Source organism: Callithrix jacchus, chromosome 5 (genome assembly GCF_049354715.1).
Source record: "Callithrix jacchus isolate 240 chromosome 5, calJac240_pri, whole genome shotgun sequence".
NCBI classification, from domain to species: Eukaryota; Metazoa; Chordata; class Mammalia; order Primates; family Cebidae; genus Callithrix; species Callithrix jacchus.
Window position 1 is genome coordinate 20,234,246 of NC_133506.1, and position 12,085 is coordinate 20,246,330.

Here is a 12,085-nt window from a genome sequence, read left to right on the forward strand (position 1 = left end):
GTGATTTTGTGCCTGCTGCCAGGCTGGGAGGGGAACAAATAGTACTTAACTAAGCCTGTCATTCAGGCCTAGATTCGTGGGAGGATGGATCAGCTGAGAGAGAGCAGACTGGGCATCTACTTTAACCAGAGTAAACAAAACCCAACGGCAAATAAACAGAACTTGGCTCCATTAAAGGAAAGTTAGGTCTTAAGCACTTTGATGATGGCTGAAGCTAAGTAGACCACTGGCATTTTACCAGCAAATATTCCCATCAGCTACACAGAGAAGCCACTCCAGCAGCAGGACTTGTTAGTGGCCGTGCCAGGTCTGAAGGACAAGGGAGCCAGGTGTGGACTTCAGCTCCAAGCCAGAGTGGCACCAAATGGCAATTTTCGTGGCACTAGCAATGGCAACTGCTCAGTTACCTATTGCCATGCAGCAAACCACCCAAAGCATAATGGTGTATCATTTCCCATGCTACTGTAGGTTGTGTGGACCAACTGAGCAGTTCTTCTGCTCCACATGGGGCTGGTTGGAGGCCACTCCTGGGACTTCATTCAGCTGACAGTTTGTCTGGGGCTGGAACATCCATAATGGCCTCACTTGCACATCTGGCCCTCAGTACCAGCTTTCGCTAGAGTACCATGCTCGCTTCCACATGGCTTTCTCTATAGACAGTCTCTTCTCCTTGCTTAGTCTTACAACATGATGCTGGCTTCCAACAGAGCAAAGGCGGAGGCTGCCAGTGCTGAGACATTATTACTTCCGCCCTGACCTATTGACCCAAGCACATCATGAGGCCGGCCCAGATTCCAAAGAAGGTGAAATAGACCCTACCCCGTGATGGAGGATCCACTTGTATATACAAGGATGAGAAGCTCTGCAGGCAGCCATCTTTGGAAGCCATCCACCATAGCGGCTCAATGGACCTAGTGATGACACAGAGTGAAGGCCCCACTTTCTATGAATTTTCCTTCACAAGGAGGTTCCTTTCATTTCACCCACACAGGAATCTTGACTTTAAATGAGACCAAGATTTAGAAGGCCTCATTCACAGATAGGAAACAGGGCATCTCACTGACAAGCCTCAGTAATCTTGGGGGCCTAAATTTCCTCATCTGTAAAATAAACATAGCCTAGAGAAGAGTTCTAGAGCTTTAATCTTCAAAGGAAAAGCCTTTATATAGGCATTCTAATTTGCAACTACCACCAGATATTTCCCATAAGGCCAGGTGCAATGGCTCATGCCTGAAATCCTATCACTTTCGGAGACCAAGGCGGGCGTATCACTTGAGGTCAGGAGTTTGAGACCAGCCTGGCCAACATGGTGAAACTCCACTTATACTAAAAATACAAAAATTGGCCAGGCATGGTGGTGTACTCCCATAATCCCAGTTACTCAGGAGGCTAAGGCACAAGAATCACTTGAACCTGGGTGGCGGAGGTTGCAGTGAGCTGAGAGCATGCCACTGCATTCTGGCCTGGAAGATAGAGAGAGACTCTGTCTCCAAAAAAAAAAAAATTATTTCCCATGGAATTTTCCAAAGGTCCAAGGTTAAGAATGTGAAGTCAATAGTTCACAAATGCACTTCTACTTTTTAGAGGTATATTAGGAATGCATATCTTGTTGATACCCACACAAAGCCGCCCTTGAATTTTAACTCCCAGGTTTTTTCCTCTTGCTTGTTGTCTGCCACCATGGGTAAAGTATCCCTACATATGTAACCACAGAGCCCACATATATCAATTTTTTCATATCCCCCAAAGAGAGCAATCAGTCAAATCAGAAGGTTTCAGGCAGATATTAAGATAGAAAAGGCTAGATACCCAGTCTGAGAAGTCAGAAAACTCCACAAAACTAATAATAATAATGTCATCATTCATAGGTATTATTATTCATATGTAGAATATAGAGGAGCCAGGATTTTGAGGCAGGCCTGGGACTTAGGTTCAAATCCTGGCATCACCACCTACATCCTTGTGGCCTCCATAGGGTACTTTTGTAATAACAAGTATTCAATGAGGTCATATAAGCTAGTGCTTGGCTGAGGCCCAGCCCATAGAATGCAAACAACCAAGAGTGGCCGTCTTCATCATCACATTGATTTCCAGTCTAAGAAGTCACAACTCAGAAAACGTAAGTCATCTATGTTGCAAGCCTGTTTGCTCTTCCTCCACCCAGAAAGTGGATGTCAGAGAAAGAAACTCACATTGACCATGTGTCTACTCCTTGCTAAACATTTCCCATGTGCAACCTTGAGTAAGCCTTCAAGTATTCCTGAAGTTACTGTGAATATGAAGAAACTGAGGCTCAGATAACTTAGATAACTTGCCCCAGGACACATAACTGAAATGACGCAGAGCTGGTATTAAAACCAGGCGGCCCTGATGGGACCTGAGTCCCAATGTAAATGAAGAGTCAGCCAATGTGTCCATATCCAATGAAGTAAACATGGAAAATGCAAGATCATCCATTTGACCTTTACCATTAACCTATCTAGGGCTCAGTTGCTTCAACTGTAAAACAGGGACATTGAAACTTGAAATTCAGAGTTTCATGAACCCTTAATAATATTATTTCAGTGTTCTGATCTGTATGTTTTCATTAAGTATCGTTTTTAAATCGCATTTTTCTAATTTGATGTCTCTGAGAAGTCTAGGTCCCTTGTCAACTCACAATGGTTGAGAATCTCAGAATTACTCAAAAATATCCTTGAGTTGTGGTGTCCCAGGTAACCTGGGATATACACTAGCATAGCTGGAGCTCAAACTAAAATTAATGAAGGAATGATAGTCATCTCTTCCAAAACAAACACATACATAAACATATGCACGTATGCTATAGTCTCAGAAGACCATTTACTCTAAGGATGTAAGCTATTCTCCTGTCCTCAAAATAACGTAAATTGAAGGACTGAGAACTTCAGTGGTAAATTCTTACCGCATCTCTATGGTTTAAGCAAATAAAGAAAAAGAATAAGAAAACGGTAATGACTTTATTGTTAATTGATCTTAACTCCCTTTTTCTCTCTTTCCACCTTGCTGTCTTGTTTTGGGTTATACTTTAGGCCCACCAAGGAGATTTTTCCACCATGTGAGTTAGCTAGCCAGTGATTAAATTCTCAATCCTGCCAGTGGCTAATATGGTTTATACGTGGAGGGAAAGGTGGTGAGAGGGAGATTTCAAAAAGGAGGCCTGTCACTTAGCTAATACATTATGTAATAGAAAAGACATAAAGGAATTATTCACTGGCTTGATGGTTTAAAAATAATTCAAGTCCCTGCACAGAGCTTCAAATTAACTCGTGGAATTATCTGTAGCTACAGTTGTATTTTTGTTGTTTTTCTTCTATTGAAGTCGAAAGAAAAACACAACCTTCCACTCAGGAAGAAAGAACAAGATGCTGTTCTTGTTTTCTGTGTCATTTTTGGCACCGTTTTTTGACAGCAATTCATGTGAATAACATAGATAGCCTTTTTATGGCTGCACGAGACTCAATATCCCACTATGGGAAAAGGCCGAATTCAAATTTGATCACACTGTGAAAATGAAAACTTAGTGTGGATGAATATAACTCTATAAAAGCTGAGTTCTCCCTAGGACTCTATGTGTGCCCTGCATTAACTTCAGAAGTCAGCAGTATTGTAGAGTCATTAATCTTAGAGGAAGAAATATAAACCAGGTGGGCAGGCTCCTAACATCAGCTAGACCAGCCCCATGGAAAGATGGTTAATTAGCTGCCTGCAGTGTCTGCAAACACTGTAGAACATTAACTTTGGCTCCTGTCAATTTCAGTTCCAGAACAAAGAATGGCTGTTTGTAGCAAGTCGGGTTTTTGGTATATTTGTGTTACCAACTTATAACATTTTAAAGAGAAGAAAATTGTAGAATTCTGAGGACCTGAGGCCATTTATGACATCCACCATGACACCTACATGCCTGACTACTATAATATTCAACATAGAACATTGTCAAGGGCTCCCAATATCCCAAGTTAGGACTCATTGCCATCGTTTCCTCCTGTGCTTCTCCTCCTGAGGACCATAACAATTCACTGAATGCCCAACATGGGTCATGTAGTTTACAAGCATGATTTCAAGTGATTGCTATAAAGACCCTGTGAAGAGGGGCCCATCATCCTGTTTGTATTACACATGAGGAAACAGGCAGAGAACATCATACAAATTTTCCCCAAGTTCACAGTTAGTACGCTTAAGCAGTCAGCAGACATGTTTCCATGTCTTCCCCTCCATGGAAACAATTTTAACAAGCAATTAATTTAAGAACATGCTGTAATGAACTCACAAACTTACATAAGAAAAGATAACTCTATTTGGCCTTTAGTTCATTAAAATCTGAACTCAGCCACTCAAAACTACTTTGTGACACACACAAATGCTGCACCCAATGATCACGATGCTCTCTCCAAACCAACACGGGTTGGTCTGAGTAACTGTGCACACAACCAGCTGGACTGTTTTGAATGAATCAACCTAACACCTAAGTTTATTTTTTAATAAATTCAATTTAATCTAATAGGTAATTAGGGAGAAAAAGAGAAGTTCAACTCTGTTTGATTCAATTAATGAGCTCTTGAACCAACTTGCTTGAATTGTCTGAGTGTGTCTGTGTGTTTTCATACAATTCACCTATCAGTACAGTCAAAACTGTGTGCAAATAGACACAGCTTGCAAAGTGTTCTAAAAACTGATGAGTGTCAGATTTTTTTAATCCATTGAGTCCTAGAGGTGCCATGTAAATATAAATTGTAATTTTACTTATTCATGAACTTCATTTTTTCCCTTTGTGCCAGAGGATGTAACAAAGCTTCCAAGGAGGGTATTTGTTAATTAAGAGCATTTCTCCCTCTGCCCTAGCATGGAAGCTTCTATTGTGTATCTGCCCCAGATCACAGGACTTGAAGTGCTTTTGCAACTTACAATATCATGAAAAATAAAATTGGGTTTAAAACAAAAGAATGCATCTAGAGCAGTGGCCCTCTATGTGTGGTCCCCAACCATTGGTGGCAGCATCTTCTGGGAGCTTGGTAGAAATGCACATTCTCAGCCCACCACATACCCACTGAATCAGAAACTCTGGGGCAGGAGTCTAGCAATCTGTGTTTTAACAAATGCTTCAGAGGATTCTGATGCTCACTCAACTTTCTGTTCCTTTGCCCTAAAGGAACAGAAAGAGGAGACACCGCAGCCTTTGACTTGCAGTGGGTATTGAACAAGAGGTCTTAGAGACTTCCTAGTGCGCTTTAATTAATACTACGATATCTTAAATAAAATTCTGTGTCTTTTTAATCCGTTTTTTAATCTATGGCAATTCAAGCACTGAGTTTAGGTCAAACTGACCTGGCCAAACAGGCAATACCAGGCAGATAAAGGGAATGACCGTAGAGTAATTTCATCTATTCTAGCAGAATATCTAGAATCCAAATGGTCAGTCTAGTTACACTAGCCGGCTTCACAAATTGTTTGGAGCAAGAATGCAGTGAGCTGATTGTTTGCTTGGGAATTAGCTGAAACTGAAAGCACTTAAATCCATCAAATTGAAATTATTTTATCCAAGTAGCAGAGAAATGCCCAAGTGTCCTTACAAGATTGAGAGGGTTGTCTCAGCCAAACAAAACCTGCCTTCAGAACAAAGGAATGGCTTGTCTCTGTCGTCCCTGATGTGCATCAGGGCAGACTGTCTAGAATGTATTGATGGGAAAACTGACAGAGCTTCCCAGGAGGGAATTTGTTAGTTATGAGCATTTCTCCTTCTACCCTAGCATGGAAGGTTCCATCGTGCATCTGCCCCAGATCCTAGCTCTAAAGAAGAAATACAAGGCTTACCTCTACATAGATGAAGCTCACAGTATTGGGGCCGTGGGCCCAACTGGCCGGGGTGTCACGGAGTTCTTTGGACTAGACCCTCACGAAGTTGATGTGCTCATGGGCACATTCACCAAAAGCTTTGGAGCTTCAGGAGGTTACATAGCTGGAAGGAAGGTAAGAGAGGGACTCTTCGTGTCTGTTTAAAACCTGAGCACCCTGGGGATGGGGATGCAGTGTGTAGGGCTTCTCTGCATTTCCTGAAAGCTTCAATTCAGTTCACCACACCTCAGCTGATCACTGCAGCTTGGCTCCAGTGGGTTCACAGCCAGATAAGGCCCAGAATGTTGAGGAGCTCCCTTGAATAGTGAAGAGGAGCATGTGATGAGTGATCGCATTATAATAAAATGACAACACTGACCATATACAAAGGGGCAAAGCACCAGGGAGAGGAATAATTAACTCTGTTAAGTCGTATCTTATGTTAATTAAGAGCATTTCTCCCTCTGCCCTAGCATGGAAGCTTCTATCATGTATCTGCCCAGATCACAGGACTTGAAGTGCTTTTGCAACTTACAATATCATGAAAAATAAAATTGGGTTTAAAACAAAAGAATGCATCTAGAGCAGTAGCTCTCTATGTGTGGTCCCCAACCATTGGTGGCAGCATTTTCCAGGAGATTGGCAGAAATGCACATTCTCAGCCCACCGCATACCCACATGGTTTAGAATGAATGTCTGTCTTGTAGACAAATAATGGGGGGGGGGGAGCATATTTAACACAGAGAGAGAATAATGAATACCAAGTCACAGACCTGATAAGGGGACATCACAAAAACTATAAGCAGTTTGGGTTTTGTGGCACTGAAAAACACAAGGAAGGTAATAGCAACAGTAGGCAAATGTTAGTTAATAGGGAGGCTGATCCTATACTACAAGTTGTGGGTTTTAAGAGTTTTCATTAAAACGGTGGCAGGAATGTACTTTTAAGAAATTTTCTCTGCAAAACAATTTTCCGTAATATTGCATAAACCATAGGTCAAATCCTGCCATTCTCCAGTATTTTATCTATATGCCTTAAAAATCCTCATCTACTGGCAGTAGACTGTTCAGTGAGTGTTCGCACTGTCATTCTAGTGCCAATATCACCAAGAGGTTTGTGAAAAGAAAACAAATATTTGAGAGAGATTTACAAGGAAGGAAAGGAAGGAGACAAAGAAAATCCAATAAATCCAATATTCAGACCTGGGTTTGAAGGATAAAGGAGCCAGTTGTCTGACCTGTGAGAGGACAGCCTTGTCCAAATTCTGACAGCTATCTCAGACAAACCTACACCTGTCCCAAAGAACCAGTGTGACAGTGATGTTGGCTCAGCCTAAGATGCCACACCAGGCCAAACCTGGTGCATGCAAGTGGTATCAACAAAAATCCCTGTTTCCCTTCCTATTGTGATGAACGGGATGGTAAACCCATTAGACAAACCAAGAACTGCAGCCACAAACGGTCCTCTCATTGAAAGCTCATGATTTAAAACAACGGATTTACTTCTGGCCACTGGCTCTGCCTTAAAATGTTTGGAGTTTTAAGTGGTCTTTACCCTTCAATAAGTACTGCTTTCTTTCAGGCCCAAAGCATTGTTTTTCATTCCCTCTCCCCTGACCTGTGGGAATTAGCGGGGTAATGCTAAAACCATTGGAAATGCCCAGAATCTTGCAAAATTCAGCTAAATCTGGTGAAAAGTTAAATGTTTCCTTCCTAGACTGTCGAAGCAGTAAGATCAGAGAGTCTCAAATTTAGAAGCTCCCTGTTCCTGGCTGCATTGCTCTGTGAGCTTGTGGTTTTGTGATTAGCAGCAGTAAAAACCACAAAATTTTTAACCAAGCATAACTCTGTTTCCTGAACCAAAGGCACCTGAATAAACTAAAGCAAGACAATCCTTGAAATATTGTCAAATTTGGTGGATGTCACATTCCCCCCCGCCCCAACAGAGTGCCTTCATTTGATACCCACTTAAACAAAGCCTTGCGACTAGCAGAAGTAAACACCAGTTCACCATGATTCTCTCTCATGCTCTCCATTCTGAGGTCAGCTAGAGTATGTTTAAGGTGTAGTTGCTCCTGTCTACACAATTTCTATTCATTTGGGGTAGATACTGAGAATTGTGAAAATTACCACTATTTACATTAATCAGGATGCAAAAAACAGTATGTACATCTGTTCATTTTCTTACCTTTTAAAATGCTCATTTTATGCATATTTGGATCCAGAGGGCCGCGTTGTTCATTCCCCCTCCTCTCCCTCCTTTTTCTTCCCCATCTTTTATCTTCTTTTCCTTTCGTGTTACAATGCAGTGTCTAAATTTACCACTAGATGGCAGCAAGAATTAGAGCGTGTCTGGGAGAGACTGAGATCTACTGCCCTAAACAGTAAGATGCGGCCCGGCGCGTTGGCTCACGCCTGTAATCCCAGCAGTGTGGGAGGACGAGGTGGGTGGATCACGAGATCAAGAGATCGAGACCATCCTGGTCAACATGGTGAAACCCCGTCTCTACTCAAAATACAAAAAATTAGCTGGGCGTGGTGGCGCGTGCCTGTAATCCCAGCTACTCAGGAGGCTGAGGCAGGAGAATTGCCTGAACCCAGGAGGCGGTGAGCCGAGATCACGCCATTGCACTCCAGCCTGGATAACAAGAGTGAAACTCCGCCCCCTGCAAAAAAAAACAGTAAGATGCAAAACGTTGAAAAACAGCGGTTTCCAAAACCTGGGCAGTGAGCAGGAAACGGGGGCACTTGAGAAAGTGCATGTATTATCCCTGAAGACTTAAGAATCAGTCACATACACACCTATGTGAAATGGCTTTGGTGGGACTGTGATAAACCCAGATACACTGGCTTCCTTTTGGCCTAATGAGTCCATGATTTAATGGAACTTATATATCTGTTCCTTTGTACCTTTGTTTTAATTATGTTAATTTTTCATATATAATTTCAAGTTAAATTATATATTTTATCCCTATGAACTTTAGACAATTTTGTGAAAAATTTTTACTTTCAGTCTGTTAAATTATGCTTTTATTTTATTTATTTTTTTTTTTTTTTGAGACGGAGTTTCGCTCTTGCTACCCAGGCTGGAGTGCAATGGCGCGATCTCCGCTCACCGCAACCTCCGCCTCCTGGGTTCAGGCAATTCTCCTGCCTCAGCCTCCTGAGTAGCTGGGATTACAGGCACACGCCACCATGCCCAGCTACTTTTTTGTGGTTTTAGTAGAGACGGGGTTTCACCATGTTGACCAGGATGGGCTCGATCTCTTGACCTCATGATCCACCCGCCTCAGCCTCCCAAAGTGCTGGGACTACAGGCTTGAGCCACCGCGCCTGGCCCTAAATTATGCTTTTTAACTGAGACAACATAGGATTGGGCAAATACTAAAGATTTTTTTAAAAAACTACTACTTGTATGTTTAAGTAATTACAGTTTTCAAACTCTGATAACTACTTTAAGATAGAGATAGATTGATAGAGAGTTGATTAATAATCTTCCAGATACTTGGCTGTATATATCTCAATTTAGTATATATTGCAAAATAGCTAGGATTCTAAGTCTATGTATACAAAAGCAACAAAATTAACCATAAAAAAAGCTGAAGTATACATACTGAGACTTGCTGTTTTTCTGAAGCTGTATATAATTTCAATTTTGCTGTGCTCATGGGGTCCTCAGTAAACCCTGAAAATAATCAGGCTCAAAAATCTAGAAAAAAAAGATAAAAACATCTGGCTCTTAACTCTCTTTTAAAATGATGTTAATATTGGTATAGAGGGACTGTATTCCCAAGAACAGTATCTAGGAGGTTCTGGAAATCTTAAATGTGTCAAGGTCAGAGCTGTATATATTAGCAACCAGATGAGTCGTGTAGTAAAATATATTTAGAAAAAAGGAGAAAAAAGGGGTTTAGCATGATGGTGCCACCAGAGAAAACAGAGGTTTTGTTTTGACCTCAGAAGCTTTTCCTCACAAAGTGTCCTACAAATTCACCTCTGCTAATTGGAGGTTTCTGTCACTCTGTGATTCCCTCTTTCCACCTCCGTGAAACTGCTGACGATCTGTCCAGAGCCAGCCGAGTTTTGCTATTTTGCTCACTTAGAGTTTGGAGCCACTATAGATGCACAGTGAACAGCATAACTTGGAGGAGACGGTCCCTTCAAGACCTTCTTGATGCAGTTTCAGATAAGGACTTCTCTCCAGCTGTCAGAGCTCCATGCCATGCATGGCTTCTTTGAAGGAAAGGCTACGCTGATGGGACTAGGTTTCTTATTTTTATTCTTTCAAATTTGTACTGATCCTGTTGCTGGAAAGATGTGGTCAATGTCACCAACCCCAAACTTTTCCCCAGCAAAGGATCTTGAGTCCACTTGCGTGCCTGGTGCTGAACACTGGCTCCCACAGCCTCCACGGGCTGACCAGAGACTTGCAAATGAATGAAGCAAGGTGGCCTTTGTAACTGATAGATTTCAGGGCTGGAATTCTGAAGAAGGGAAGTGGGACAGGGCAGACACATTTCAAGTGAGTGTTAGCCCAGCAGCCTGCATGCCAGTCAAAGGCAGGTTGACCTGAAAAGCTAGCTCTGCCCTGCACGCTAGGCCCTGGCTGTAATTTAACATCCCTTTGAAGTAAGCAGGGGTCAGGGAATGAGCACTAAAATGTTTATTCAAAGCGTCTCCTGTCTGATTTCCTCCCAAAAAGCCACCCTTGTCCTTGAACTTCAGGCCTATGGGTAGAGAAAACAATGAGGGTTTTGAACTTCCAAATTGACTTGGAAACCTCGGTAAGAGGAGACCTCTAACCCACCCTGAAGAAGACATGACCCAGACTCGCCCTGCAAAAGACTAAAGCCACCTCTTAACTCATGGCTCATAGCACCAGAAGGGGGAACTAGAGGAGGAATTAGTAGCCAGGAATCAAGGCTCTTTCTGATGCTCTCCAGAAGTTACCCAAAGAGCTCCATTTTTTGAACCACACAAACGCAAAAGGTCTGAGTTTCCATCCACAAACTCAGACCTTGAGAGAAAGTGAACTCAGTCCAAAAAAAAAAAGTAAAATCGTGGACAAGATAGTCTTAACATTGAAAGAGACTGATGCTACCCTGATGCTACAGTATTTTTTCAAACTAAGAAGGCTCAGGGCCTTGACTTTAAAAAATGCCTCCATCTATGAATCAGGGTTGGGGACATTGGGAAGAGCCCTTTTGAGATCAAACGAAGTTTTCTTTTGTTTCCTTCTCTAATCTTTGTCAGTGATGAGCCCCAAGCTAAGCGAGGATTGCTACACTCGTCCCCAAGAATACAGTTGAATAATACCCTATTATGCTTTGAGGCCCCTGGCCATCTTTCTTCTGTCTCTAAAACCCCTCTGCTTTCCATTAGATTGTCAGTATTTAGCAGGCCACTACTAGGTATCCACCACTATGGATTTTAAAAGAAGTGTAGGCCAGGTGTGGTGGCTCACACCTGTAATCCCAGCACTTTGGGATGCCAAGTCGGGCAGATCACCTGAGGTCAGGAGTTTGAGACCAGCCTGACCAACATGGAAAAACCCATCTCTACTAAAAATACAAAATTAGCCAGGCATGGTGTAGGGTGCCTGTAGTCCCAACTATTCAAGAGGCTGAGGCAAGAGAATTGCTTGAATCTGGGTGGCAGAGGTTGGGGTGAGCTGAGATCATGCCATTTCACTCCAGCCTGGGCAACGAGAGTGAGACTTCATCTCAAAACAAAACAAAAAAAAGTGTATAGCTCCATCCCGGCTCTCAAGGAGATTTCAGTCCCCTTTAGAGAAACAAGAGAGACAGACTTGAAACATTCTGAGACCAATGTGATTCAATCTGCGGTTTAGTACCACAGAGATGAGGTCAGGTGATCTCACCCCTCCAAAAAGAAGAACAATCTCTGGGTTAGAGAAAGCACCGTGGGGTTAGGAGAGCGGTGATGGGGTCTGTGCTCTCCTGGACCCCCTCACACCACACCACGCTTGCTCTTCTGTAGAGAAGTCTGGTCCAAAGGTGGGTGCCAGAGCCTGCTTCTTTGGGTCCAAATCCTTGTTCTCCCACCTTTTGGGAATAATCATATAAACTTCTCTGTGATCATTCAGTTGCTCTGTCTATAAAACGGGGATTAAAACAGTACCTTCCTGAAAGAGTTCTCACAAAGTTTAAATGTATTAACACATACAAACTTCTTAAAATGGAACCTCAGGCCACCAGGGAAGATCAGCTATGGT

The 12,085-nt window shown here is 42.4% G+C and overlaps 1 protein-coding gene across 2 annotated transcripts in view; it reads left to right on the forward strand.

The window, feature by feature from the left end:
* The window catches only part of SPTLC3 (serine palmitoyltransferase long chain base subunit 3), a 168,789-nt gene that overhangs the window by 104,923 nt on the left and 51,781 nt on the right, over positions 1-12,085 (forward strand). For both annotated transcript variants that reach the window (XM_008995768.5, XM_054255217.2), the window contains one exon: positions 5,766-5,985. In XM_008995768.5, coding sequence (XP_008994016.2) covers positions 5,766-5,985 — 220 coding nt within the window. The remainder of the gene's footprint in view (positions 1-5,765; positions 5,986-12,085) is intronic.